Here is a 26,753-nt window from a genome sequence, read left to right on the forward strand (position 1 = left end):
GCTTTGGCAGCGCGCGCAAGCCATTATTGCCGGCGGACGGGGATGGTGGAGAGTGACGTGACTGAAGAGGGCAGGCAGAGCGGGAAAAAGGCAGGATGAGGCGCGTGTGACTGGGGACCGGGAGCCAGTCGGGTGGGCGACAAAGTGTTGAGAAAGCAGCTCGGGAGAGGTCAAGACGAGGGAGAGAAGAAGGAGAGCAGCCCGTGGTTGGCTGTCGACAACACGTAAACGGCGGGCGTGCATTACCCCGGGTTCCACATCCCCCAGATGCCCAGACCTCGGCGTTAGCAGCAAGAAACAAGAAGCTCTCGGCTGTGGCCTTCGCTTATCGTCAATCTTTCTCGGCGATGCTGACGTATGTTCATCATTCTTCTTCTCTCCCCACCACGCCATTGATACCGCACTCGACATGGCGTTGTAGTTGTTGTTGTTGTTGTTGTCGCCGCCGGTCAAACATAGCTTGGCCTGGCACCACTGACAGTCACAGACAACAAATTCCGTCCGCCGAGCCCCACTTAGCCGGAGACAGTTGGAATCCGGAGCCGCCTGTGGTTTGTTCCAGTCCACTTCAGTCTATACCAGAGGCTCAATTATTCACAGTCTATATAGTTATACATCCACGGCCATGGGTAATCCATCGCATGCCCGTCCATCGTGAAACACGTCTCGCGCGCCATGTCAACCCTCTTCATCAAACGCCAAAGCCTCACTACTTGGCTCCAAGACTACCTGTTTCTTGAGCGAGCCTTTCGAGAAGGATTCATGCAACAAGTCGTTCGTTTGCCAGTTCCGTCGCTCCGACACCACGTCCACGTCACAAACACCCTCATGCCAGTCCACCCGCCTCACTGCCGTCATCTTTGACCGGACGACGCTGCTGCGCCCCACCACTACCACCGTCTGCATCGTCGTCATTGTACTTTTTGAACAGCTTCCAAAAGACGCCCGCCGTCGCGACGCACGCAACCGCCAGACCCGCGTACAGCCACACCAGCAGCGGGTCGCGCGCCCACGGGCTGGCCAGCGCCCCAAGCATGGCCCCCAGCGCCGTCGTCAGCAAAAAAAGACTCATGATGAAGCTCTTCATGCTGGCCGGCGCCTGCGTAAACGCCCACTCCAAGCCCGTCACGCTCGCCAATATCTCAGACACCCCCAGCAGCAGGTACGCCGGCGTCTGCACCAGCACGTGCACCTGGTTGGCCTCGTAGCTCCCGTTGGGACGCCGCCCCGCCGCGCATCTCGATGGCCTCGTGAAGCACGGCGGGCTGCCGTAGATGATGGATTGCAAAAAGGCTGCGTACACCATGGCCAGCGATGCGAAGATGAAGCCAAACGTGATGCGCGCCATGGGCTTCATGGCGAAGCCACGCCGCCGCAGAAAGGGGTACACGTACCGGTCCATCAGGGGGATGAGGCAGATGACCGAGAGTGGATCCAGGTTTTGCATGCTGTCGTTGGGGATGCCGTGCAGCTGCATCTGGCCGGCTGCGTGTCGTCGTCAGTAAGTGATACGCTTGCATCTTTTCCCACCAACCTCACCTTGCGAGACAAAATTGTTGGACATTTGCCCAAACGCCGCCCAGTAAATGGGGTAGAAGCAAAAGACCTTGCACGCCCGCAGCGCCCGCCGCAACTCGTCGACAAACCTGTCGTCCCATGCAAAGTCGCTCGACGTCGTGTGTCTGCTCCAGCGCGACGGCTTGGCCGCCTCCAGATTGCCGCCATTCACAAAGCCCATGTAGAGAGCCTTGAAGCTGTTTGCGACGACGGAGCCCGCCGGCGGCTTGATGACGTATCTGCGCTTGCCCAGCACAATGACGACGAAGCCCACCATGAACATGCACAGCGGCAGCAGATACGCCGCCCAGAAGCCGACGCGGAGCTCCATGGTCGTCGTCGCGAGGGCCGACAGCGACCCAATGTTGATTGCCATGTAAAAGACCATGTAGATGCGCTGGATGGTCAGGTCCGGGTCGACAATGACGCGCTCGCCCGTCGCCAGCGTCTTGACGCGCTGCTTCGTCTCCTCGTACTGCTCGGCAATCAGGGGCGAAACATTACTCTTGATCCCACCAGTACCCAGCCCAATCACGACAATGGCGACCAGCAGCCCGGGAAAGGCGTAGCCGGCCTCGATCGACGCCGGCAGCGACGTGAGGAACAGGATGACGATGCCAACCATGTAGACGATGGCAAAGTAGACAATGGTGTAGTACTTGCCCAGATACTGGTCCGCCACAACGGCGCCCACAATCGGCGTCAGGTAGCACCAAAAGGCAAAGAAGCTGTTCATGAGCGTCGCCCCGTGCTGCCCCAGCCCGCTTGTCAAGACGTCAGCCCCCCGTCGTCCTCGCTGCCAACTAAACGGAAAGCAAAACGGAAACCTACTTACATGGCGCCCGGCAGCCCGCTCGGGTCATGGTACCGGTTGGCTGCGTAATTCTGGAACGGGCCGGAGAGCCCGTAGTACGCGAAGCGCTCGCACAGCTCGACAATGGCAATCAGCGACGCGCTCCAGGGCAGGCGGTCCGGCACCTTGCGCAGCGAGCGCCGCTCGTCGTCCGTCGGCACGTCGTCGTCGTCGAGCGACAGGTCGTAGTCGCCGTCCGAGTCCAGCGACCCCTTGCCCAGGGCCAGCTCCGCCGCATCGATGCCGCTGGCGTCGCCAGCTCGTCCGGAAAACCCATCAGATGAGGCGCGTTGGGTGCGTCTGTATCGCATCGTCAGTCATGGTCGTGGCGCATGTCTGCTCGCGTGCTTCTCCGCCTGTTTGGGCGTACATACCGTGCTACGGAGCGCTCGCCCCGCGCCGCCGCCTTGCGCGCGACGCCGTCATCATCGAGAACCTCGAGTTCAACGTCCGTGTCGCGCTGCGGGACGGAGCTGTAGTCGCCGCGGGCGGCGGACGACGAGGACGAGGCGGCGACGCCGCCAACTGCCGCGGCAAAGGGGGGCACCGCCGGCATTCCTTTGGTGAGAATTCAATCTGCGCAGACCGACTCGTGTGTGCGCGAGAGCTTCAATCCATTGCAGCGAGCTGTTCAAAAAACGAGCAGAGAGAAAAGGCAGTGGGATTTCAGCGAGGTTGTTGGTTCAGCTCTCAAATACAGCAAACGAACACGTGGTTTCTGATATGGATGCTGACGCGGCGCTCAGATGCCTATTCAAAAACGAAGCGGTCCAAAAAAAGGGAGCAATGTGGTTGAAGCTCTCAGGAAAGATGGAGGATCAATCGCCAATATAAATCAAGACCGCGTTGTGGTGCAAAGAAGGTGTTGCGGCCGGCCGCCGCATCTAGGTAGCAGACGGGGGCAGCCCGCTTTGATACGTCCAAGCTTCCTCCGCCGGGTTGCGCCGGAAAAGGGCGTCAATGGCTCGACTGACAATGGCTTTGGGTGTTTTTCCAAATGTTTGGACTGGGCGATTTTGAAAAGGACGAGAGAGGCGAATGGGAGCGTTTGAACTATTTCCGCAAGGCCGTTGGTCGTTGTGTTCCTGCAGAAGACGAGGGTTGACGACGTGCAGAATCCAGGAGAGCACCAGCCAGGCGGGCGGGACGTCACACCTCAGCACGCCGCCCGCTAAGCGAGCCGTGCTCATGAGGCTATTCCCAAAGAGGTAGTCTTACGCCACTCATGTTCAGTTGAAGAAATAAGCTGACAGAAACGACAGCTCCCAAGTGAGCATGGAACATCTTCCAAGGGCTCTGGCCAAAAAGTTGTTTTCAGACTGCACGTAGCCTCCAGCCTGTAGTCTCACATGCGCAACAAACAGCGTCAGCATCGATTCATAGAGATGCACCACCTCGACAAACGCCTGTCCCATTCGAGATGAATCTTTCGATCCTCGTCTGATACATTTGCAGAGCAAACCTTTACATACCACACAGCAACGCTTTCTCGTCATTCTCATGGCTCCCACTCTTACACATCATACAAGTACAGGTTCTCCCCTTTCTGCTTCAACGCAGACCAAAAACAACGCTGTCTGTGAAAACCTTGCAGAGCAAATTGACCTGATCTTTCCCGCGCATAGTTAATTCCACCAAACGCAATCATGCTCTAAGGGTTCTATCTACAATCTCATGGCTTCGAAACGCAGTCATCAACATGGTTCAACTCGTCAAGTACGTTCCGTCGTCGTTCATCGGGCAGAGTATCGTCTCTGGCCGTTCCAAATGGAGTCTTATGTGTAGGCTCGAGACTGAGCGCCTCAGAGCGTGCCGTATCCGTGCGGCGAAAGCTCGTCCGTGTAAGGAGGCGGCTCGTCGCTGGATTCCTCGTCGTGGGCCTGGCCACGCTCAACCTCGCCGTGGGCTCTGATTCTCTTCTCCTCGAGCTGAATTGCGAGAAGAGCAGACCCGACGGTCGTTGAGAGAAGGCTGTTGCGCATTAGTTTGGGGCATTCCGCCACTCAAGGTCGACTTACAAGAACATGTTCAGAACCGGAATCAGCTGGAGAATGAGTGCTCCGGTACCAAACCTATCCAAATCAGTCGATTACTCATTGTCAATCTGAGATTTTGACTTACCAAGTATATTTCCACCGGTAATACCTCACATACTGCTTGCGCGCCTTCTTGTCCATGCCGAGGAATTTGAAGTAGCGGTACTGCTGGAGAGGACCGGCGCGGTAGCCGCAAAGGAAAATGAACATGGGCGAGCCAACGATTGGAATAAAGTTGAGAGGCAGCAAAATGATGAATTCGACCGTCTGGCGCAGACTGAATGGGTAGTAGACGGCATGATGCTCCTGGGGTCCAAGACGCTTGCCCGGGTCATTTCCCTCGGCGTCGACATGGCGACGAGTTGCTACAAGATACTCATAGCCCTCTGCAACGAGGACCTGCCAGCATAGAATTAGTCAGTCGTCCCGCATTCCTTCCACTCGCGCCAACCATGCAGAAGCGAACTCCGGGCTTCCTGGCCGCAGATTACCCGGGCTTGTCCTGTAAACTTTTTGGCCGACATGGGCTCTCCAGGCCGGCGGAAAAGCCAAAATGCACATCTGTACGTACCGCGTCGAAAATGTCGACCTGGGTCTCGTCGACGAAAAAGCACTCAAACAGCAAGGCGACGACGGCGGCGCCCTCACTCAGCACCAGCACCGTGGCATTGAACCAGGCGGCCTCGCGGTGGAAGAGGTAGAGCAGCGCGACCTGGGGAAGGTAGGTCCAGACAAACAGATTGGCGAGGACGAAAAGCGACAGCAAGACGCAGGGAAGCAGACGACCCTTGAGATAGCGGAAAAGGAACGGATTCGTGACATAGTACCAGATTCCCTGTCATGAGGCGTAAGCGGCGACAGCAGGAGAGGCAGGAGCTTCGCATACCCAGAAGGGATATATCCAGCCGGCCTCGCCCACGAGGCGCAAGGGGTGCGCGAGACGGGCGCGGGCAGCTTGCCAGGCGTTTGCCATGGTCGACTGGTGTTGTTCGGGTGCTGCAGTTGGATGATCGGGCAGGGTCGTCATGAGCCGAGACGGCGCGGGGACCAGGGTGCTAGGGCGGTGACATAGCCGAGACTCGACCACGACCTGAGCCTCATCACTTGCGGCTCTCTTCCTCTTTCTCTGACAGAATTTTTCGGACTGACGACAGGCTTTTTCGCAAACGAGGCCGCCAAGGACTGCAGTCATGATTTGTCGTCTGTCACTCACAGGGCGTGCATTTCCCTTTGTTCAACACAGTCATCACTACTCGTCTGCTATGCTGGATACGATGAGATTAATATTGGTCCAATCACGGCCGTGTAACTGCAACCTCTGACGCGCATTTATTCCCGGCCATGCTATTTCCCTTTGCATCTCCACCACCGTTGGGACGCCGTCTCGCGCGGCCAATGGCTAGCACAGGATGCTGATATGTCAGCCCTGCAGTCAACGACGGTTCGACTGGTCCAAAAACGCCTTCTGCTGCTCCGCAATCGGCCCAACGGCACAGTCCAGCTCAACCTCTCCGCCACGCCTTTCCTCCGCATACCCAAAACGCGCCCTTGACTGCCGATCATGGCTAGCCGTTGTTCCTATGACTCCACTCTCGCCAGATAGGCCGTGTGCCGTGGGGATGCTAAAAAGAAGCCGGGGTGCTCTCCCCCTCCATCTTGATTCTGGCCCTGGTGCTCATCCTCCATTCTTCCCACGCCATGACGGACACGCCCGATCATAAGCTCTCCTACGACAAGGACTTGGAGCCCGCCAGCGGGGTAGCTACTCCTGGATCGCGGTCGCCAGACAATGTGCATGGCACTGACCGCAACTCTATAGACCGCGAGGACCCCAACCAAGATCAAATAGACCTGGAGAAGGTGGAGACTGCCCGGGATCAGGACCGTCCTGGCAAGACGACTCCAGCCAGCGCCGTCAACCGAATCCTGTCCAAGGTCAAGTCGACTGCTTCGACGGTTGACCCCGGTCCGCCGCCAAATGGTGGATGGCATGCATGGACAATAGCCCTGTCGGGCCACGCGACAATATGCGCGACATGGGGCTTTGTCAATTCTTTCGTTCGTCAACCAATTCCTGCACCCGCGTCGTCAGAGCTCGCTTTAGTAACAACAAGGGATAGGGAGCATTTCAATCTTACTATACTTCGACGCTCGATGTGCCTGCATCCCAAATATCATGGATAGGAACGTGCCAGACCTTTTTCCTCTTCGTCATCGGCGCCTTCAGCGGCCGTGCCACCGACTACGGCCTCTTCAGGCAGACCTATATCATCGGCGTCTGCATGAATCTCTTGGGCATCTTCATGACGTCCATCTGCAAGGAATTCTGGCAATTCTTCCTCGCCCAGGGCGTCTTGACTGGCCTCGGCGGCGGACTCGTCTTCACTCCTGCCATGTCCGTCGTGGCCACCTACTTTTCCACGAGGAGGTCGTTGGCCATAGGAATCGCTGCCTCGGGCTCTTGTACCGGTGGTCTGATATATCCTGTCATGGTTCGACAGCTCTTGCCACAAATCGGCTTTGGGTGGACAGTGCGAGTTTTGGGATTCTTCTCAATGGCCATTTCAATCTTTGCCGCCACGTTTCTCAAGTCGCGTTTACCTCCACGACGGTCGGGTGCCCTGGTTGACTGGTCAGCATTCAAAGACATGACGTACCTTTTCTACTGCATTGGGTGTTTTTTGAACTTTTGGGGCATTTACTTTGTCTTTTTCTACGTAAGTGGAGTCTACTCAGGGGTGACTCCAAAATGCTAACGACCCATCAGATTAGCGCATACAGCCGGGACATCATTGGGTTGAGCTACACGCAGTCTCTCAATCTTCTCATGGTCTTGAACGGAGTTGGATACATCAGTCGCGTAGCCTTGCCTTTGCTGAGCGATCTCGTAACCGGTATGTCTTGATACGTCGACGGTAGAAGCTTGCAACTGACGACGGATAGGGCCCATGAATCTCATTATTCCAAGCGCATTTTGCACTGGCATTCTCATTTACGCATGGTCTGGAGTTCATAGCCAAACTGGACTTTATCCATTCACGGTGATTGTCGGATTATCCGCCGCTGGAGTGCAGGTCAGTCTTCCTCGTTACCTGCCTGGATGCTTGAAGACATGTGCTGACCTTTGCAGGGCCTGTTCCCCGCTGTCCTATCATCTCTAACGACCGACCTCAAAAAGACGGGAACCAGACTCGGCATGGCCTTTTCCTGCGTGTCTTTTGCATGCCTGACTGGGCCTCCTCTCGGTGGTGCGCTCGTTAGCGAAGACAACGGAAACTATCTCAAGGCGCAAATGTGGGCGGGCACGGTGCTCATTTGCGGCTCTCTGACGCTTGCGGCGGCCCGAATTGCAAAGACGGGATGGGTGCTGCGCGTGCGAATTTAAGAGGACAAAATTACAGCAGCGAGTCATTGACGGAGAAACGAGGCTAGTGTCTTGAGTGGCCGGAGAGAGGATGGTAATGAGGTGGAATATGCGTGGCGGACTAGCGGTGGTTACCACGAGCAACTAGTTTGGCCGGGCTGGCGTTACAGGATCTCGGATGGCGGTCAGCATGCCGACGGATGACGAAGCAGCATTTGTCTTGGTGTAATTTGCATGGCATGAAGATGGAAGAGAAAATAGAGAGGGATATCAAAAAGGGTCGTGCCAACTTGATGTCTTTGAGCTTCACGCCCGTCGCGTGAACCAGCTTATCAGTTGAACCTTACCGGAAACGGCTAATCGCGTCGACTAGCGGCTCAGATGACGAAGGGGTAGGGACGCACGGGCCGCCTTCTCGCAGCTCCTCCACAGCTGTGCTAGCTCCCGCGCCTCGACACCTACTTATCCCATCATCTCCTTGCCATCGCCGCCCAACGTTCATCACCAAACTCTTTCACCTTTCTCTCTGCATCATCTTCACCCCTCTTCGCCGTTCCACCCCATCCCGCAATCATGAAGAGCGCCATGCTCCTCGCAGCCTCGGCGCTGCTGGGCTCTGCTTCGGCCGGAGTTCACAAGATGAAGCTCAAGAAGGTCCCGCTCAGCGAGCAGCTTGTACGTACCTCCATCTGCCCGACACGCGACCCTCTGCGTACTTTCCATCAAGTCGCCATTTGTTTGCGCCGCAACTCATGCAATTTCAGGAGCACATGAACATGGGCGACCACGTCAAGTCGCTCAGCCAAAAGTACCTAGGCTCCAAGCCCCATCTCAACACGGTCGAGGACATCTTCAGGACCCAGCCCGTTGACGCTGACTCGGAGCACCCGGTTCCCGTCACCAACTTCCTGAATGCTCAGTGTAAGTAGCTTTCTGCCGTTTCAAACGGTCTGTTTCAAGTAGCTCCGAGTCCGGCTTCTCACGTCATCGCCCCAGACTTCTCCGAAATCTCCATCGGCACGCCTCCCCAAGACTTCAAGGTCATCCTCGACACGGGTAGCTCCAACCTTTGGGTGCCCTCGTCCGAGTGCGGCTCCATTGCCTGCTACCTCCACACCAAGTACGACTCGAGCTCATCCTCGACCTACCACAAGAATGGTAGCTCTTTCGAGATTCGTTACGGTTCCGGCAGCTTGAGCGGTTTCGTTTCCCAAGACACCTTCCAAATTGGTGATGTCAAGGTCAAGAAGCAGGACTTTGCCGAGGCCACTTCTGAGCCCGGTCTGGCTTTTGCCTTTGGCCGCTTCGATGGCATCCTCGGTCTGGGATACGACACCATCAGTGTCAACCACATCGTTCCTCCTTTCTACAACATGATTGAGCAGGGTCTGGTTGACGAACCCGTGTTTGCCTTTTACCTGAGCGACACCAACGAGGAGGGCTCCGAGTCCGTCGCCACCTTCGGTGGTGTCGACTCCAGCCTGTACGAGGGCAAGATGACCAAGATCCCCTTGAGGCGCAAGGCCTACTGGGAGGTCCAGCTCGACTCCATCACCTTTGGTGACGCGACTGCTGATCTCGACAACACTGGTGCCATCCTTGACACTGGTACCTCCCTCATTGCTCTTCCCTCCACTCTTGCTGAGCTCCTGTATGTTTCCCTGCCAATCGCCATGATCACAGCTAACAATGCAACAGGAACAAGGAGATTGGCGCCAAGAAGAGCTTCAACGGTCAATACACCGTTGACTGTGACAAGCGTGACGGTCTGCCCGACCTGACGTTTACCCTGACTGGCCACAACTTCACCATTTCCGCCTTTGACTACATCCTCGAGGTCCAGGGCTCTTGCATCTCTGCCTTTATGGGCATGGACTTCCCCGAGCCCACCGGCCCGCTCGCCATTCTCGGTGACGCTTTCCTGCGCAGGTGGTACTCGGTCTACGACGTTGGCAATGACGCCGTTGGTCTCGCCAAGGCCAAGTAAAGGATGAAAGTGAAGCAGGAAGAGCAGAGGATATTGGATATGGCAAAGCAACTCATCAAAGTGGTAGTAGCGTAGGTAGATTGTAATGTGCTCAACACTCACTATGGCTCTAGTAGGCCTCGGAAGTGGCAGCAGATCAGAAGCAAGTCGTCGTTTCAGTCAACATCTCCTTGCATCTCTGATTCAAAACACACAAAAGCATGAGACCAATCTTTCCTACTCGAGTTTGCATGTGTACTGTACGATCTCTGGTGCCGATGTGGTTAGGGATTCGTGGAGGCAAGTGGTCGAGTCTCTCTCTTTGACCCGGGTTTCTTGCAATCCTCTCTTCTCGTGGTTGAAAACTGTGCGTGCATTCTTTGTAGCTTTTGCTACGACAAAAGTAGGTCTTTGCAATTGAACGTTTTGCCATTGCCATTGCCCATTGACATGTCCTTTGTTTGACGGAAGTGCAAGTGAGATGTGAGGTTGTTGTGGCTGCACTGACCTGACGCGGATCGGGAAAAATTGGGGAATTTGGGGCGGCTGGGACCAACCACCGACAACCTACCTCACTGTAATGTAGATGGGGAGTATGGTGGGTGTGTGTGTGTGTGGGGCTGGTGCAATCGGAAAGATGCGACTGCTGGTTCAATGGCTCATGGCTGCTTTTACAAAATCCAAGGACGAAGCACCAGCAACGCTTGGAGGCTTTATGCTTTCTTTGCACTTCACCGATTGCGCTGAATAGAGTGGACCCATTAGTCAGTCTACATGTACTGTAGCAGTAGTACCGTAGTTCGTCCTGCTTCTTTTTCCGATATCTTTTATTCCAGTTCTACCAAAATCTCTCTCTCCCCTATCTAAAGGAATGGAGAGACAAAAGACTGAAAAGATTCGTCACGTGCGCCGTCCAGTCTACAACTCGTCCCTGATCCTCTCCTCCTCCTCCTCCTCCTCTTTCTCCGTCTGCTCTTCAGAGGCCTTCTCGCCCTCGCCCCCCTTATCCAACGTCCCCGCGCCCCCACCGGCACCGACCACGACCTCGGCCTCCTCCTTGCCGACGCCCTTGACCTTCATAGCAACACCGCGAATCTCGTCGTCATAGACGCTCCACTCGGGGAGCTGGCGGCGGGCACGGTCGAGCTTGGGCTCCTTGGTCTGCGGGTTGTTGCACAGGTCGATGGTGCGCGCGCGGCTCAGGCTGTCGTCATCGCACCACGTCTCGCACCACAGCCAGTCCTGGTCGAGGCTGAAGATGGGCAGCTGCGCCTGCATGTTGTTGGGTAGGTCCTGGTCGAGGTTGCTGAGCGAGTTGGGGTCCGCGCTGAGCGCCTGGTACTGCTGGCGCAGCCGGTCGCCCGCGGCGAGGCGCCGGAACCGCGCCAGGTCGACCACGTACAGCGCGCTGATGTGGTAGGGCCGGCCGCGCAGGTAGTTCTTCCAGTAGCCTTGCTTCCAGAAGCGGAAGCCCTCCATCTCGTGCCGCGAGTCGCACATGGGCGTGAAGCCGTAGGGGGCACCCTGCAGGTCGGTCGTGACGAGGTCGTAGAGATCCGTCCGCACGACCTGGTCGGCGTCGACAAAGATGATCTTGTCGAGCGACAGCGGGAACAGCACGTCGAGGAACAGGATCTTGTAGCCCCAGATCTCGCGCTGCTTTTCCTTTTGCCCGCGCAGCCAGTGCGGCCACTTGTACGTCACCATTTCGTACTGGAAGCCGTACTCGGCGGCGAGGTGCGGCAGGAAGGATTTGAAGGATGGCGAGAGAAATTGCTCGATGAACCAGAACTTGACGCTGTGGTTTGTGTGCTTCATGACCGACACCATCATAATGTTGAGCATGCGCTCGTACAAGTGGCCGCTGGCGACGCTGAAGATGTTGATGTCGGCGTGCTGCTGCTGCTGTTGCAACGCGGCCCCCTTGTCGCTCGCCAGTCCAAGTTGCGAAGCATATTCGAGCCCTCGTGAAAAGGTCTTGCCCGTCTTGACGTTCCCGAGCCCGACCTTGGAGAGTAGCCCATCAGCCAGCTTGGCTCCCTTCTCTGCCAGCTCGTCGGCCAGCGACGTCGGAGCGCTGAGCACGTCTTCATCCTCCATACCCGCCTTGCGCGAGAAACGCGGGTAGAGTGTCACGCCCTGAAAGCTCATGAGCGCAATATCCTTGGTCTCGTCGCCCGCCGTCGGGTTCCACCCAAGCGTGCCTGCGCTGTCAATGGTGAAGATCTCTTGACTACGGCCTGGCTGCAGCTCAATGTTGAAAAAGCCAGGGTTCGCCTTGAATTGGAAGTACCCCAAGTTCGACATGATGATCGTGTCGGCGTAGCGTGGATTCGATGCGGTACGCAGGTCGAGCTGCACTCCACGCGGGTACATGCCGTTGGTGATGTCTCGTGAGTGGCCTTCAATCAAGATATACTCCAGCTCGTACACAGCGTTGATAGGCGTTTGACCCTTGACCTGGCTCAGCTTGATGTTGTCGAGGTCCTGAATGCACTCCTTAGGCGCCACAACCCACGACGGCGGCACGTCCATACCAATTGTCAACAAGGCTTCCGATGGGATGCCGCTGAAGTGGGCCTGCAGCGACTTTGTGGAGCCATCGTCCTCAAATTCGGGCTGAGAAGACAGCACGTAACGATAGAATCGCTTGATTGGAAGCTCGTCTAGCCTCTCCTTGGGATTGAGGAACAGCCGCATGTGCACGCCACTCATCTCAGAGAGGACCTTAAGAATGGGGATCCATCTCTGTGCCGTCTCAGAAGACGGATCAATTGAAGCCACAATCTGGATTGTCGCGGTCTCGGCATCTCCAGTCTTGATGGCGGTATGAGTATCGTTCCAGAACTTGAACACATCCCTCCTCATGGTGGGAGGCGCGTCGAAAATTCCTTCAGGGACATCAGAAACGGTGGAGAGAGCAACCAACGATGAAAACTGGGCAGATCCACCAGGTGAGGTGATCTTGTCGGATAGCTCAAGATCCTTGACCGCGCGTGCAGCAGGCTCAATCCGCTTCTGGCGCTCATACGTCAAGAGGGTCTCAAAGTCGTCCTTTGTAAACGTCTTCTTCCTGGGAATCGGACCAACAGTCCTTCCGTTCAAGACCAAGCACTCCTGTCCAGGCTCACATCCCAGAGCACGGGCAAGTTGGTGCGTCTCTGTCCATCGAGCTGCATATTTGGAAAAGTCTGCAGCCTCGACATCGTCTGCGTTGGAAATGTCGTCCATGGTAGGGGTCTTTCCTTGGTCCACAAGCTTCAAGAGCTTCGATGAAAGCTTAGGCTCAGAAGATGTACCGGTGTGGACAAATACGACCTCCACATCTTCATGGTCCTGTCGGAACTGGATGGCATCCACCAGCAACCTGGTACCGGCCTCCGAATCAAAGTCTCCTAGGACAATAAGCTGCGCCCACTGAAACCACCTGGAGTCCTCGGCCACCGGGATCGTTGGTAGTTTCGAAATGCTCATGCCATGCTCAACATTGAACTGCGCCATGTCGATAAACTTGAGTGCCTTTTCATCTTCGGGCACGACGAGGGGATTGCGCCTGAGAGAGGCCGACTCTAGAAAGACACCAGGAATCCAAGTGTCGTCGTCCAGCTCTTCCTCGAAAACTCTCTTCTGAATCATCTGCAGATCCTGTGTGACGCGCATGCTCATGGTCGGGAGCCACTCGTCGTTCCGTGGAAGCGCGACTCCGTTCACAAAGAACGGCGGAGTAGCACCTTCCGCTCCAAGGCGAGTGAGCCATTTCGTCGTTGCTTCGATTCTCGAGGTTGCGTCCTCATGCTTGAGAACTTCCTGGAGAGATCTTGGGACACGGTCCCTCCGTACTTTGGCGTCTTTGGTGACACTCTCGTACGTTGCCTTGTGGGGAGTAGACAGCTGCCGGGCTTTGAGGGAACCTTCCAGGTATTTGAATACGGCCGCCAGGCCGTGTGTCTCCAGCAGATGGTAGACCACTTTCGCCTGCTCAGCTGCAGCAGGGGAATGGGTAACGGGCACGAGACCCCATTGCATGGCAAGACCTCTCTTGGTCATGGTCTGGAGAGTCTCCACAACCAGGGCTACGTCCTTATGTTCAGAAAAGTCCAGAGGGACAACAGTTCGTTGGATGTCTCGTCTGACCTGCGGCAAAGTGCCAGGGTACGATGGTTGGAGCAGCTGTGCAGGTTAGTAACCATCGTTTTCAACATCAAGTGCTTAGTCTTACCGCCTTGAGTGAGCTCGGCCATTCCGCGTATCTCTTGTCTTTTTCGATGTTGTTAAGCCACATGATGACATGACCACCCTCAGTGTCGTCTCTCCAGTCATATCGCTGCGTCTCATCGCTATCCTTTGCCTTGGAGATGGCATTATGAGACAGGACACTAATGGCGCTTGGTGCGTTGAATCCCAGCCTCTTTACACCATTAATGATCTGCCTCTCCTTCCTGAGATGCTCCAGCAGTGCAAAAGCATCCATGCTCCGGGGCATAATTTGCACACCGTTGATCCACAAGATGTTGTATCCAGACGGAAGAATCGCCTCCCTGTTCCCTCTATGCTCTTTCAAAAACTGCTTGGTGATGTTGTGCGCCGCAATAGCACTCGAGTGCTTGGGAAAGTCTTGCACCAATCTGACCAGCGTGTCCAAAGGATCCTCGCTCTGCATCACGAAGCTTCCAGCCTTGAGTCCCAGCCCCTTCAGCTCCGATTCCGACAGAGGTTTAAGGTCCGCGACTTCTTCATCTTGCAGGCTGTTTTGCGCGGGAGCGGCCGCTGCTTCGTGTCCGGCCTCCTCGGCTTCCCGGTCGTCTATGACAATGTAATCGGTGCGCTTGAGGGCCAACTGAACGCCATAGCCAGTGATAGGAAGCAGTCTCCTGTCTCCTTCCCGAGGGGCCTTGTGTCGAAGCTTGTACGATGACTTGCCCTCCTTGGTGCTCTTTGCGACGGTCTTATGGAAAGCGCGGAATTTTGAGGAAGTGATATCGGCGTATACGATCGTGGGAACCTGATTCTCTGCGGTGTTCAAGATGCGGTCAAATGGGAGGTCGTCGGTCCTTGATGAAGGTCATTACCCGCGACGAATACGTCCAGATGCGCGACATACCTTGGTTCTCTCACAGCTCCGTGTTCCTTGGCCATCTCAGGCGAGCAGAATTGTTTGCCATTTTGTAGTGCCCAAACCTCACAGTCCTCTCCTTGTGCCGCTTGTAATGACGGTTCGACCGACGTGTTGTAGAATTGGTAATGCGCTTCGATTCGGGGGGCAGCGGAATGAATTGAGAGGGCGAATTGGAAAGATGACAGCGCGACCGAATCCGTGATGTGTCCGTCATCCTGGAGGAGCTTCAAGAAGGCGTCGAAGAGCTCCCTTTCGGTCTTTTTGCCGTCAAAGTAGCCGTCCGCTATGCGATCCAACAAGGGATAATAGGCCGTGGCATTCTCTTCGGCTGCCGTCTCCCTAGCTCAGGTTAGCTGCAATGCCATGCCTCGTACACTTTGGAAGCTTACAGCAGCTCGACGAGGTAAGGCGGCGACGGAAACGAAGCTCGCAGAGCTACATTGATTGGCGGGCTTGCGCTGGCGCATCGAGCTCCAAGTGCGCCGAGGAGCAAGGGAATGTGGCCACTGAGCAGCCAAGTTGGTATCCTCATGCTGAGGCTTTATGATCGAGAGGCTGGGTACCTCAGAGAGACGTTGTGCTGGCGCAGTCAAGGTGTGGATAGCTCAGAGGCGGTAGCAAACAGCGATAAACATTTCGCACGACGTGGGCAATGAGGAGATGGAGTAGAATTGGGCTGTAGGTGCTAAACTGGCGGTGTCTAGTGGAAGAAGATTGAGTTATTCAGGCACCGCCTTCTTTGGGTCTTCTCGAAGCTGCATGGATCTCGGGCTGCATGCTGGTGCTTCGCTTCGTGCCTGGTGATGCCAGATGGCCATCCCGGAACGGCTTAACCCCGGCACATCTCCGACACCAAACGTCACTGCTTCCCTTTTTCATCACCATGCTCTTTTGAAATAGCCATTCATTGGGAGGTTAGTACGCTGCGAGCTCATGCAGTCAGAAACATTCACAGTACACGCTTTGGCTTGTTTTATTTTCCGTCACAATTTTTATTCATCCGGATCAGTCCGTGTCCGGGTAACTTGCTATTGCAGCGAAAAGTAGCTAACCCCCATTGGAGCATGAGCTCATGTCGTCATCAGTCAATCGTAGCTCCATTTGAGCGTTGCCACATTCGATTTGATGTGGTGGGCGTTTCCCTCCCATCCCTCCCATGCCCGATTTTAAGAAACTCGTTACCGACGATAGCCTCGATGGATATTTTGAGGCGTTGGAAACTGGGAAAGTGAAACTGAAAAGAGAATCATTGTAAGTTTTGGGGTCCTCGTAGAAGCAAAGAGGAGCCATTGCTGTATGAGGGACTTCGTGAAAGCAAAGAGAGGCCGTCGAAAGTGATTGGGGGCCCTCATGAAAGCAAGAGAGACCGTTGTAAATGTTGGGGACCCTCGGAAACCATTGTGTGATGGGGGTCCTCGCGAAAGCAAAGAGAGACCGCTGAAAGTGATGGGGGCTCTTGTGAAAGTAAAGGGAAGTCCGTGCTGAAAGCCATGCCGATGATTGTCTTGAGAGAGAACAAATCGCGGTCAGGTATCTCTGGGCTTCAGTTTTGGAGAGGATACTCCAGGCGCACTCTGCGACGTGTGTAGCCAGTCATTGGTTCATTCCTTCTTTTTCTTCGTTAGCAAGTGCCTTGAGTCTTTGAAGAACGACGCGCGGACAAACCTTGGAGTTGGCGAGATTCATCGCGAGATTGGAGATGGTCTTCGAATTCTCGCCGCAGGTCTTGGCCAGCTCGTTGACGGCCTCAGCCGTTTCCTTGATGGCATGAGCCTGATCGTGGCAAATATCCACCTGCTTGTTGTAGAACTTCTCCATATCTTTGAGAAGCCAGTCGGGAACAGACAGCTGCTGGCGAACGAGGGAATCGACAAGGTGCGCAAAGAAATGATCGTGGACCGAAGTGCCAGGGTTGCGGTCGTGGTCATCGTTCGCGAGCTGCAACGTGCGAGCGATAGCACGGTCAAGAGCGGTGACGATTTCGTCCTTCCAATCTTCATGCTCGCGCACGCCGTCAGTAGACTGCGGAGCAGGCTTGTCGGAAGACAGCATCTCGCTTTTGCGACGAGCAGCCATCTCTTGAAGCGGGCTGGATGAGCGCTCGTCACTGCGTTCAGATGAGAGATCAAGCACCTCAGTGGATGTGGCTTGGGATGGTGTGTAGCTGTCTTGACGTCAGTGACTGCTACTGTGAAAGAAGAGGGTGTTTCTCACCGGTTCAGCCTCAGGGTCTCGAGGCGCTTGTCAATGCTGGTGAGGCTGATGGAGGTGCGTCCTTGAATGGAGCTAGCAGGGCTGTTTCTGGGGTTCTCAATCAAGCGGTCGTTTGCAGATTGAAGGTCAGGCTCAGACTGAGGGAAAGTTGAGCTCTGGACGCTCTGTGGGGGCGCAGGAGGTGCCTGGTGGAGGCTCGGCGTTGCCGAGCTCAACATACTGGCTGACGTGTTGGCCAACGCGCGTGGCGCGGCGTCCGTAGACTCCATGAGCGCGCGCGCAGAGGGAGAAGCAGAATCTTCAAGTTGATTGACGCTGTTTGACGATTGCTCCATGATCGCGCGCACACAAGGGCATGTGCTCTTCTCAAAGTTGCTAGGTGACATGACGGGGAGTGCTCGCGCGCACGCGAAAGGACTTGGTCGTTTGGAGGTTTTGAATGTGATGTGAAACTACAAAGTGGGAAAGAGCGCCCGCTGGGAGTAATCGAGCGCGTTGGCGCATTATCACCAGTCTCCAGCGCTCGTCGGGTCACGACAACGCGCGTAGTACTAGGGAGCCTCCATCGTCCGCGTCTTGGATATGGTCGTCAGTGACTACTTACTATAGCAGAATACCAACTTACCAGCATAGTTATGGGGAGTTATCGTACTACAAACGCGCAAAAGATGGGTGGATATGCGGGTGAGATGGGGCAACATTCCCATTCTACCAAGTCAAGCATCTAGGGAGTCATCATGATGTCCGTATTATCCAGCAAAAACGCCAGAGCTACGTGGATTGCATAGCCATGGTTGACATGCAGAGATGGAAAGTTGGGGAAGATGTTTGTAGAGCAAGTGATGTTGAGGCGGTGGGGAGGGCTAGGGCTAATGCAGGCGGCGCAGGGACCCTTTCTGTTGTCGAGGGTCGAAGCGCAACTCTCGCCAAAAGCTGCGCTGCGGGCGGAACTTCGATTTGGTTTCCGTTCCTTCTGTTCTGGCCAGAAATCCCACTCTCCCATTCTCCTGTCCTCCCAATTTTCTCTCCTCTGTCCAACCTACAAAGCCCGCCGTCCTTCCACCCCATTGGAAGCTTCTTCTGCTCAGAAACCCCCCGGTCTTCCCTCTCGCCTTGTCTCAACATGGCCGAAACTGCGACTCCTGCTGCCGGCACCAAGGCGCCTGCCCCCAAGAAGTTCACCACCAAACCCGAGAGGCCCGATGAGGACCAGTTCAAGAAGAGCCTCGCCGAGGCCGAGAAGGCGCATGCCGCCGCTGCAGAGAAGCTGGTACGGCCCTTTCACTTCCTTGCACAAGCATCCCCGGCATGTGAGCTCGCTGACACCATGGTCCATGTAGCAAAAAGTAAAGGCGCAAATCGAAAAGGCCCAGCCCAACAAGGACTCGCCGTCTGCCAAGCGCCGCCAGGAACTCCAGGCTGAGCTCGCCGAGATTCGCAAGAAGCAGAGCGGCAAGAAGAACTCGAGGGACCAGGTCATGGAGCAGATTCGCAAGGAGGACGAGAAGCTCAAGGCTAAGATCAACGAGCAAAAGGCTGCCCGTAGCCGCGTCAACTTTAAGAGCGTCGACGACATCGACCGCGAAATTGCCCGTCTCCAGAAGCAGGTCGACTCTGGCTCCATGAAGATTGTCGACGAGAAGAAGGCCCTCGGAGAAATCAGCAACCTGAACAAGTCCAAGAAGAGCTTCGCCGGCTTCGAGGAGCAGCAGAAGCAGATTGACGCCATCAAGGCCAAGATTGCTGAGCTCCGCAAGTCCATGGACGACCCCGAGTCCAGGGCCATGAGCGACCGTTACACTGCCATCAACTCCGAGCTCGACGAAATCAGAAAGGAGCAGGACGCTGCCTACAAGAACCTCAACAACCTCCGCGACGAGCGCTCCAAGGCACACGGCGAGCAGCAGGCCACCTGGGCAGCCCTCAAGAAGGTCAAGGACGACTTCTACGAGCAGCGCCGTGCCAACCGCGCCTACGAGCAGGAGGCCTTCAAGGCCCGCAAGGAGAGACAGGAGGCTGAGCGCAAGGCATACGAGTCCGCCAAGCGCAGGCAGATTGCGAACCAGAAGCTCGAGGAGGCCAGCTCCCCCGCCTACCTCGACGAGATTCTCACCACTGAGGGTCTGATCCGCTACTTCGACCCCTCTGCTCTGCCGGCCAAGGAGGAGACGAGCCAGGCCAAGTTCGCCGCCGCCGCGACCAGGACCGTCGACGACTCTGGCCTCAAGGGCATGAAGGTGGTCAAGAAGGACGACGAGGAGAACTACTTTGTCGGTACCGGTGGCAAGAAGGGCAAGAAGAACAAGAAGAGCAACAACTCTCCCTCTGCCACCCCCAGCGAGGGCAAGTTCAACCTGTCGATCGGCATCATCGAGCAGCTCGCCAAGATCAACGTAAACGCCCCGGCCAGCCAGGCAGATGTCCCCGCTGTCGTCAAGACCCTCCAGGAGAAGCTCGAGTTCTGGAAGAAGGACCAGGACCGCAAGACCAAGGAGGTAAGCATATCACACCCTCTTCCGGCGTACAGCACAGACTAACTCTCCATCCAGAACATTGAGAAGGCCAAGAAGGAGATTGAGAAGCTCGAGGCCGAGTCCAACGGCACCAACGGCAGCACCGAGAACGGCACCAAGGACCTGGGCAACAAGCCCGCGGCCAAGAACCAGCAGGTCAACGGCTCGGCCGACGCTGGCGCCGAACTCTCCCAGGAGAAGGACGCCGCAAAGGACGCGGCCGAGGAACTTGCCAAGGCGAGCATCGAGGAGAAGGAGCAGCCCACCGAGGCATGATTCTGCACCACTTTACTGCCATTAACGAAAAACGCGATATGAGTTGAGTTGGCTCGGCTTGGCTCGCGCAGTCTGCTGGGGATCAGGATACCAAGAGTTTTGTCTGTTGTTGCGTTGTTGGTGCACGTGGGCGGTGCATGGAAGGAAGGCTGGATGGACGGACGGACGCAATGTATTGCAGGTGTGTGTACGCGCGCATTCTTGGTTTGGGCCACCCATTTTTCCAATCTGGACGGGCAGACAGACGACTGGAGGGACGAGACAGGCAGGCACAAAGCACCACTGGACATCTCATCTCCCCATCTTTTCATGTTTTCCTTTCCAACACCCCCCAAAAAGTATCCCCCTTCCCTCTTCTCCCCTCCCCCCTCTCCTACTACCTGCTGCGTCGAGTAACAAAAAATTGGAGGATCGATTTTTCTTTATTTCTCTTACTACTCTTCTCTCTTCCCTCCCCCTCAGGTTGATCACGGGTACCATCTAGTCGACGCGATTCAATGAACGCTTGCATATCATGGGCTTTTGTTGATCCCACAACGTGAACGGGGCCGGTCAGCGGCCAGGCTGATGATGCCTCTCCGTCGCCTCCGACGTCGCCTCAACACCCAGAGACGCATGTCCGCGCCAAGGACCAGCGCGAGGCTCGTGCAGGTCGCGCAAGATATAATGATGATGATGGATGTTGCCAAGGCAAGAAGTGGCTGGAAATCAACAACGTCGGTACGTACGCCTGGAGGCTCACCCACTGACGCGCTCGCTTCTCGTCGAGATGAAAGGCGCTTGCGTCGTAATGCTCCACGTTCTGAGCCATGTAGTAAGAGTCTCTACAATCCCATCCATCTGTAGATATCCATCGCAGCGTCGTCATCGACACCAACCAGCGACAGTCTCGAAACATCAAACACTTATTTGGCATTCAGTGTAAGTAGGGAGCGAAGGCGGGCTACCTATATTAATTTCCCGCCAAAAAAAATTGATATAGCCAGCCAGCCAACCAATCAGCCTCACAGACAGACCCCAGGAAGTCTGCTGCAAAATTCAAGGACGAGCAATAATCAATTGCTCCAAAATCCATCCATCTCCCAAGCTCCCATCAGATATGATGATCAGATGCTCCGCCAGGCTGATATGATGACAGGACGACGCAGCGCCGCCCTGCTTTAGGCAAACGTCTCTTCTTACCTACCTGCCCTTGCTACAGTATATTATTACCGGGCACGGAATTACCAGAACACAGCCGCCGCTGCCGCCGCCGCAAAACGAAACAGCATCAACAGGACGGAAATTTTAACGACATGCATAATCATTGAATTTCCCACATCTGCCAAGCGGAGCTACTAGAAGAAAAATTGTCAAACTTCCGTCATTGTCGGTCATGCAAAGGACCCGTCTTCCGCCGTCCGTCGTCCGTCATCTCGTCCCGGTCCGTGCATCCTTCAACTCAAGTGCCGAACCATGCAGTAAAATGCATCTGAAGATGATGCTAAAATGCCAAGTGCCAAAAATTCAGTGCCCGAAGTCTAATAGTTCTGCTGCTGTTGCTAATGCGTTTCAAAAACCTCGCCCCTGTGTTATGCCTTTCTGCGTGCCCGCCCGCGGGCTACCGGTTCCTGTCTCAGCTGTCGCGACATACCTTTGAAAAGGGAGGGCCAGCAGGAACCAAAATGGAATGATTTGACGAGAATGAAGAAGGAGCAAATGCCAAAACGCCAGGGCCAAAGATGAAAAGATGATATCATGAAGAATGCAGCGCTCAAACAGGGACGCCGCGCCGCGCAAAAGAATACAGCAAAGACAATGATGATGCGGACGAATGATAAAAGCAAACACCAAAAAGCAATGCCGCCGCCGCCGATCTGCGCCTTTCCAGACATGCGTATGCTTGCATCACCTCACCTCCTGTTCCTGCCCCAGCTCCTGCCCCCTCCAGCCTTGCCCTTGGAGTTTTTGTTCTTGATCTTGAGCCTGCAAAAGTTGGCATGCGCGGTCGCGCTAATCTTGCGCGCTGTGCGCTTGACGACGTTGCCACCGTCCTTGTCTCTTGCGTCCTTGGCAGTCGTGGCAGCTGGTTTCTTGTTTGGTTTGCGCTGCGACTTTGGCTTCTCTTCCTCATGGTCGCTGAAATCAGACCCGTCTTCCTCGACGGCCGTGTCCGTGTCGCTGCCGTCGTGTGCTTGTACAACCGTGTCGCTCGAGGGGTTGGCTAAAGCAACGTCGTTGTACTGCGTCTCGGGAACGCACGTCGCGTCTGACGAGTCGTTCTCGTCTTCGGATGGGATTGTTTCCAGTTGCGGCTGTGGCTTGGAGCGCGCGTGGACGGGGCGCATAATTACGCGCCTTGTTTGGCGTTTGGCGCCGCGCTTTTTCCAGGGTCGTGTTTCTTGGGCCGCGGATGCGTTTGCTTCGCCATCGTCCTCGCCGTCGGAAGGGTTTGTTTCGCCATCGGCACCTAGGCTCATTTCTGCTGGCTGTGCGGTTGGCGGGGCTGGCGCTTTGGATGTGAAGAGTCGGCGAGCGGTATTCTTGGAAGCCGACGACATGGGTGCTTGTTCTGCCTCGAGTTCGCGCATGGCCTCTAACTCGTCATCGTGGTCTCCGTCTGTGTCTTGGTCTTCATGCTGCTGCGCTTGCCACGCCGCTTCGGCTTGTTCCGCCTCCTCAACTGCTTTCCTCGCATCCTCTTCACGCTCTTTGCGACGCTCTTGCAAAATCGTGCTAATGCTTCGCATCAATACCCTTGGCTTCTTGGTCATTTTGGGGCTTTCCGGTTCTTCTTTCAGTGACTCCATGGGTCGCCAATCTCTGCGCAAGAAGGCCGGTGTCTCGGCGCCTTTGCTAGATGGCGTTGGCTGCTCCTCCTGGTCCCTCTTCCGCTTCAAAGGTGTCGACATGAATTGGTCCAGGTAGTGACGCTTGCCCTCGGACATGGGAGTTCTTCCAAAGCGCGCTCGACGACCACTCCAGACATCGTCGCTCTCATTCGACTCCTGCTTGCGGGGCGTGGTCTGATTTGCTGCAATGTCCCCAAGGACGTTGCGCTCTTTGCTGGGAGTTGCCGATGGAAGAAGGTCGAAAATGCCAAGGACGTAGCCGTCTTTTTGAGGAGTAGGACCGAGCAGGGAGCGCATGTAGGAATCATTGAATATTTTGGTTGCCGAGAGGGGTGCTTCCTGGGGTTCCTCTTGGCCGTCATGGTGCTTCGAGGGCGTCGCCAAAGTAGCGTGTTTGGAGCTATGGCGTCGCGATGGCGTAGCGGCATGGACTTTGGTAGTTTTCACCTTCTTGGTAGGCGTCTGGGACTCTTGGGCGTGGTCATGTTCTTTGCGCTTTGGCGATGACGGCTCTCCTTGGCCGTTGAGAAGGTCACGAAGTCTAGCGTACTCCTTGTACTTTGGGGCTGTGGTAAGCTGTCAGTATTATGCCTCAGCACTTCATTTCGCGAAGACGTACCAATGTCCCCTGCGGCTTTGATGTCGGCGCGTCCTGGTTTGCGGCCGTTGGCCTCGAAAAAGGATCTTTCAAAGGCCTTGAGCTCGGACTTGAGCGAGTCGCAAAGGAGTGTCGAAGATTCGCGTGCAGGATCCATGACGACGAGTCGGAAAGGTGAGTGCAAAGGTAGTGGTGGGTTTGGTGGGAGACGAGACGCGTCAAGGCGCGCCAAAATGGAACGCGAGTCGAGGCAGTCGCGAGTCGACACTGCCAGGATTTGCCGATCTTCTGCCGCCATTTCGCCCGTCGCGCCGCCGGCGTCCGCTCTTGGACCATCGACTTCACCCGGATCCCCAGAAACAGACACCAGACTGGAAATTCCCCGCGGCAATTCTCAACGAATAATTCCAAGAGGCGCGGCCGCAGTCAAACGCTCACGCTGCCCCATTCCATTGCCCGCTGCCATTGAGCATTGACCTCGATCGAAACGTTCAGGCACGAATCCTGCAATCTGGCTGCATACTCACCTGTACCTTGGAGCGCCCGCCTCGGAATCAATCAACACCACGACTGCATCTGAATTTCACCTTTTGGGCCCGTTGGCGGCATTGGCACCCAGGTCGCCCTGTCCTTGTGGCTTTCCGTTCTGGTCACCTACCATGCCGCTACTGGAAAAGCGCCCTGCTGCTTGACCACAGACGGTGCAGATCACTTGGCGGGCAATATGTCTGACTTTCGGACGGCAGACGGGATCATCCGTGGGTTGGATAGAGTTCGTTATGCTCCAATTCGCCTTTCTCTGCACGCACGCACACTGGACAATTGCGGGGCCGGTTTTACCTACTCCGCTGTCAGCGTGTCAGCATCGGTTTGCTCGCACCTCGTTCGGCTGTGGCTGATGGCTCGCCCATTCCCCGCTTAGCTCGTGGGATAAAAGGTACAACGCGTCCCCTTTGCCACAAGGGTTTCTGTTGTGCTGTCAGGCCCTCTCTACCACCGACTCACCTGCTCATCGTGTGCCCGATTGAGTACCGCCACAATTAAACCTCCGCTGTTGGTACATGCTACCAAACACAGCACGACCTATGATGCCGGCTACCAAGGATTGGCGGGCCCTCGGGGCGGAAAAACGGGCTGCCAACCTGCACAAGATACCCACTCCTTGGCGGCTGCCGGAATCAATCACCAAAGAAATTGACCAGACGTCGACCATCAGCGTCCTGGAAGTGCCCCGATCATGCGGACTTTTATCCCAGGAGGAGCTCGACATTACGGAGAAATACGATGCTACCGGTCTGCTGGAGCAGATGGCATCCGGGAAACTTCAGTCCCAAGAGGTTACTCGGGCATTTTGCAAGAGAGCAGCCATCGCTCATCAAGTCACCAATTGTCTGACCGAGATCTTCTTCGACCATGCCATGCAACGGGCCAAGTTTCTTGACGAGTATTTTGCCCGGGAGAAGAAACCCATGGGTCCGCTCCACGGCCTTCCGATTAGCCTGAAGGAATCGTACAACGTCAAGGGAATTCCAAACACGACTGGCTACATTTCTTTTCTCGACAAGCCTCCAGCGGCCAACAACGGTGCCATCATTGAGGTCCTGTTGAATCTGGGTGCGGTGCTTTACGTCAAGACCAACGTCCCTCAGACTTTCATGACGGGTGATTCCGAGAACAATGTGTTTGGGCGCACTTTGAACCCGCATCGGCTCTGCGTCACGGCCGGAGGATCAACGGGAGGCGAAGGTGCTCTGATTGCATTGCGCGGGTCCATTTTGGGAGTTGGAACAGACTCTGCAGGCTCGATCCGGATTCCGTCGCTGTGCAACGGCCTCTCTGGCTTCAAGCCCACAGCGAACCGCATACCCTTTGGTGGAAACACTGCTCCTGGTCGTCTGGGCTCACCGTCGCCAATTTTCCCAGTGACAGGACCACTCGGAACTACAATTCGAGACCTGGAGCTGTTCATGAAGGTCGTCATTGACTCGGACCCGTGGGTCTACGATGAGGGTGTGATTGCTGTGCCCTGGCGCAACGTGCCCCGCCCACCACCCACCACTAGACTCCGCATCGGCCTCATCACTGAGGACCCGTCACTGCCATTGCACCCACCAACGCTCCGGGCTTTGCGAACTGCGGTCCAAAAGCTCGAGAATCATGGCCACACCATTGTTCCCCTCGACGCCGCCATTCCGTCTCTGTGGTCCTCCGCCGTGCTAGCCTGGCGATTCTTCGTGCTCGATCCCTCCAAAGCCGTCTTGCGAAACATTCAAGCTGGCAACGAGCCGGTGATCAAGTCTGTCCAGCTGACGCGTTTTCCAGAGAACGAAGGGTGGGAGCCTACCATGGACAACATGTTCGACTTGATGGTCCAGCGGCGTGGCGTGATGCGCACTTACCACGACCTGTTGATCCAGAACCGTCTAGACGTGGTGCTCATGCCCCCGAACCAGTGCCCTGCTCCGCCTCACGACACCTATGGCGTCACGCCCTACACCGTTCTGGCAAACTTTCTGGACTGGCCTGCCGCCGTCTTGCCGTTCGGCAAGGCAGACAAGGAGAAGGATGCGCTGTTTATGCGGAAGGAGGTGAACTATGTGCCAGAGTACAACGCAGACTTGGCTGAAGGTCTTCCCAACAGCCTACAGCTTATGGGAAGGCCAATGAAAGATGAGGAGCTCGTGCGGCACTTGGAAATCGTCGCCAAGGCGTTGGAAGAAGACTGAGGAGGCACGGGTCAGAGTTGAAGAAATCTTGCTGGAAAAGAATTCTTTTGCAGAGACGGCCGTCTTCAACTTCAGGGATGAAATCTTCCGTTCGATATGGAAGTAGGTTGCCATTCACTTCACTTTCGAATTTGCATTGTAGCAATTGTTTAGAATGCTTCACGTCAATGAGAAAGCTTTATCCCATCCCGACCGACAATACACTTCATCACCTTCAATATGGAATGCAACACTCGCGTAAGACCTCACGACTCCCCCTTGCAAGACCATCCTATCTCGATCTCAAGATACTTCCGCAAACAACACTCTTCTTGGAAAGAGACGCCATGCACCCTAGTCCTAACGAATGCAAGCGTTTCGACTGCGCGGTCTGATCAAAGGGGCATGTAACCCTCCTCATCCTGGCACGGTAGATGGAGTTCTCACAGTACGTACCCGAACACGAGCCAAAACTTCGAAAACGACTACCAATCGTAGCAGCAGAAGAACGAGCAAGACGCATTCCATCCGACAAACACGACAAACAAGCCCTAGTAGATCTCACTGAAGAACAACACCTTCACCGCCACAACGCCGCGCATCGTACTCTTCCCTCCGGCGCACCGCGCCTATCCTGCCCTAGCCGCACCCTACCTACCTAAGCCTTGCCATCCCAGTTACCCCAACCCCAGTCCCCACAACCGCAACGTACGCACCCACGCAC

The 26,753-nt window shown here is 55.7% G+C and overlaps 9 protein-coding genes across 9 annotated transcripts; 4 read left to right on the top strand and 5 right to left on the bottom strand.

Moving 5' to 3' along the window:
* Positions 1-826: 826 nt before the first annotated feature.
* On the bottom strand, positions 827-2,966 carry BKA78DRAFT_299255 (POT family-domain-containing protein; the record flags this gene model as incomplete). Its single annotated transcript, XM_066887029.1, has 4 exons — positions 827-1,485; positions 1,540-2,360; positions 2,393-2,710; positions 2,785-2,966. The coding sequence occupies 4 exons, from the start codon at positions 2,964-2,966 to the stop codon at positions 827-829; spliced, it is 1,980 nt and encodes a 659-aa protein (XP_066739571.1).
* Positions 2,967-4,212: 1,246 nt separating this feature from the next.
* On the bottom strand, positions 4,213-5,775 carry BKA78DRAFT_333484 (uncharacterized protein; the record flags this gene model as incomplete). The annotated part of the gene is made up of 5 exons (XM_066890087.1): positions 4,213-4,381; positions 4,429-4,482; positions 4,532-4,845; positions 5,018-5,281; positions 5,746-5,775. 5 exons carry the CDS (start codon positions 5,773-5,775, stop codon positions 4,213-4,215), a joined length of 831 nt encoding a protein of 276 aa, XP_066739572.1.
* A 369-nt stretch (positions 5,776-6,144) lies between these two features.
* Positions 6,145-7,831, top strand: BKA78DRAFT_257671 (major facilitator superfamily domain-containing protein; the record flags this gene model as incomplete). Its single annotated transcript, XM_066885210.1, has 5 exons — positions 6,145-6,504; positions 6,567-7,163; positions 7,214-7,340; positions 7,390-7,520; positions 7,577-7,831. The coding sequence occupies 5 exons, from the start codon at positions 6,145-6,147 to the stop codon at positions 7,829-7,831; spliced, it is 1,470 nt and encodes a 489-aa protein (XP_066739573.1).
* Positions 7,832-8,383: 552 nt separating this feature from the next.
* BKA78DRAFT_299258 (extracellular aspartic protease) lies at positions 8,384-9,797 on the top strand (the record flags this gene model as incomplete). Its single annotated transcript, XM_066887030.1, has 4 exons — positions 8,384-8,485; positions 8,575-8,731; positions 8,774-9,461; positions 9,509-9,797. 4 exons carry the CDS (start codon positions 8,384-8,386, stop codon positions 9,795-9,797), a joined length of 1,236 nt encoding a protein of 411 aa, XP_066739574.1.
* An 890-nt stretch (positions 9,798-10,687) lies between these two features.
* Positions 10,688-15,649, bottom strand: BKA78DRAFT_272984 (UDP-glucose:glycoprotein glucosyltransferase-domain-containing protein). The gene is made up of 4 exons (XM_066885541.1): positions 15,282-15,649; positions 14,878-15,231; positions 13,996-14,827; positions 10,688-13,946 (listed from the first exon to the last, which is right to left on the bottom strand). Exons 1-4 carry the CDS (start codon positions 15,422-15,424, stop codon positions 10,695-10,697), a joined length of 4,581 nt encoding a protein of 1,526 aa, XP_066739575.1. The 5' UTR covers positions 15,425-15,649; the 3' UTR covers positions 10,688-10,694.
* A 688-nt stretch (positions 15,650-16,337) lies between these two features.
* Positions 16,338-17,636, bottom strand: BKA78DRAFT_38426 (uncharacterized protein). Its single transcript, XM_066893099.1, has 3 exons — positions 17,107-17,636; positions 16,558-17,056; positions 16,338-16,502 (listed from the first exon to the last, which is right to left on the bottom strand). Exons 1-3 carry the CDS (start codon positions 17,490-17,492, stop codon positions 16,494-16,496), a joined length of 894 nt encoding a protein of 297 aa, XP_066739576.1. The 5' UTR covers positions 17,493-17,636; the 3' UTR covers positions 16,338-16,493.
* Positions 17,637-18,229: 593 nt separating this feature from the next.
* Positions 18,230-19,895, top strand: BKA78DRAFT_257745 (uncharacterized protein; the record flags this gene model as incomplete). The annotated part of the gene is made up of 3 exons (XM_066885215.1): positions 18,230-18,376; positions 18,447-19,601; positions 19,656-19,895. The coding sequence occupies 3 exons, from the start codon at positions 18,230-18,232 to the stop codon at positions 19,893-19,895; spliced, it is 1,542 nt and encodes a 513-aa protein (XP_066739577.1).
* A 1,892-nt stretch (positions 19,896-21,787) lies between these two features.
* On the bottom strand, positions 21,788-23,481 carry BKA78DRAFT_356410 (DNA replication/checkpoint protein; the record flags this gene model as incomplete). The annotated part of the gene is made up of 2 exons (XM_066892054.1): positions 21,788-23,292; positions 23,346-23,481. The coding sequence occupies 2 exons, from the start codon at positions 23,479-23,481 to the stop codon at positions 21,788-21,790; spliced, it is 1,641 nt and encodes a 546-aa protein (XP_066739578.1).
* A 787-nt stretch (positions 23,482-24,268) lies between these two features.
* BKA78DRAFT_38450 (amidase signature domain-containing protein) lies at positions 24,269-26,252 on the top strand. Its single transcript, XM_066893100.1, has one exon. The coding sequence runs from the start codon at positions 24,386-24,388 to the stop codon at positions 26,048-26,050; it is 1,665 nt and encodes a 554-aa protein (XP_066739579.1). The 5' UTR covers positions 24,269-24,385; the 3' UTR covers positions 26,051-26,252.
* Positions 26,253-26,753: the final 501 nt, after the last annotated feature.

The sequence above is a fragment of the Phyllosticta capitalensis genome, assembly GCF_038381095.1.
Source record: "Phyllosticta capitalensis strain CBS 128856 chromosome Unknown BKA78scaffold_11, whole genome shotgun sequence".
Taxonomy (NCBI): Eukaryota; Fungi; Ascomycota; class Dothideomycetes; order Botryosphaeriales; family Phyllostictaceae; genus Phyllosticta; species Phyllosticta capitalensis.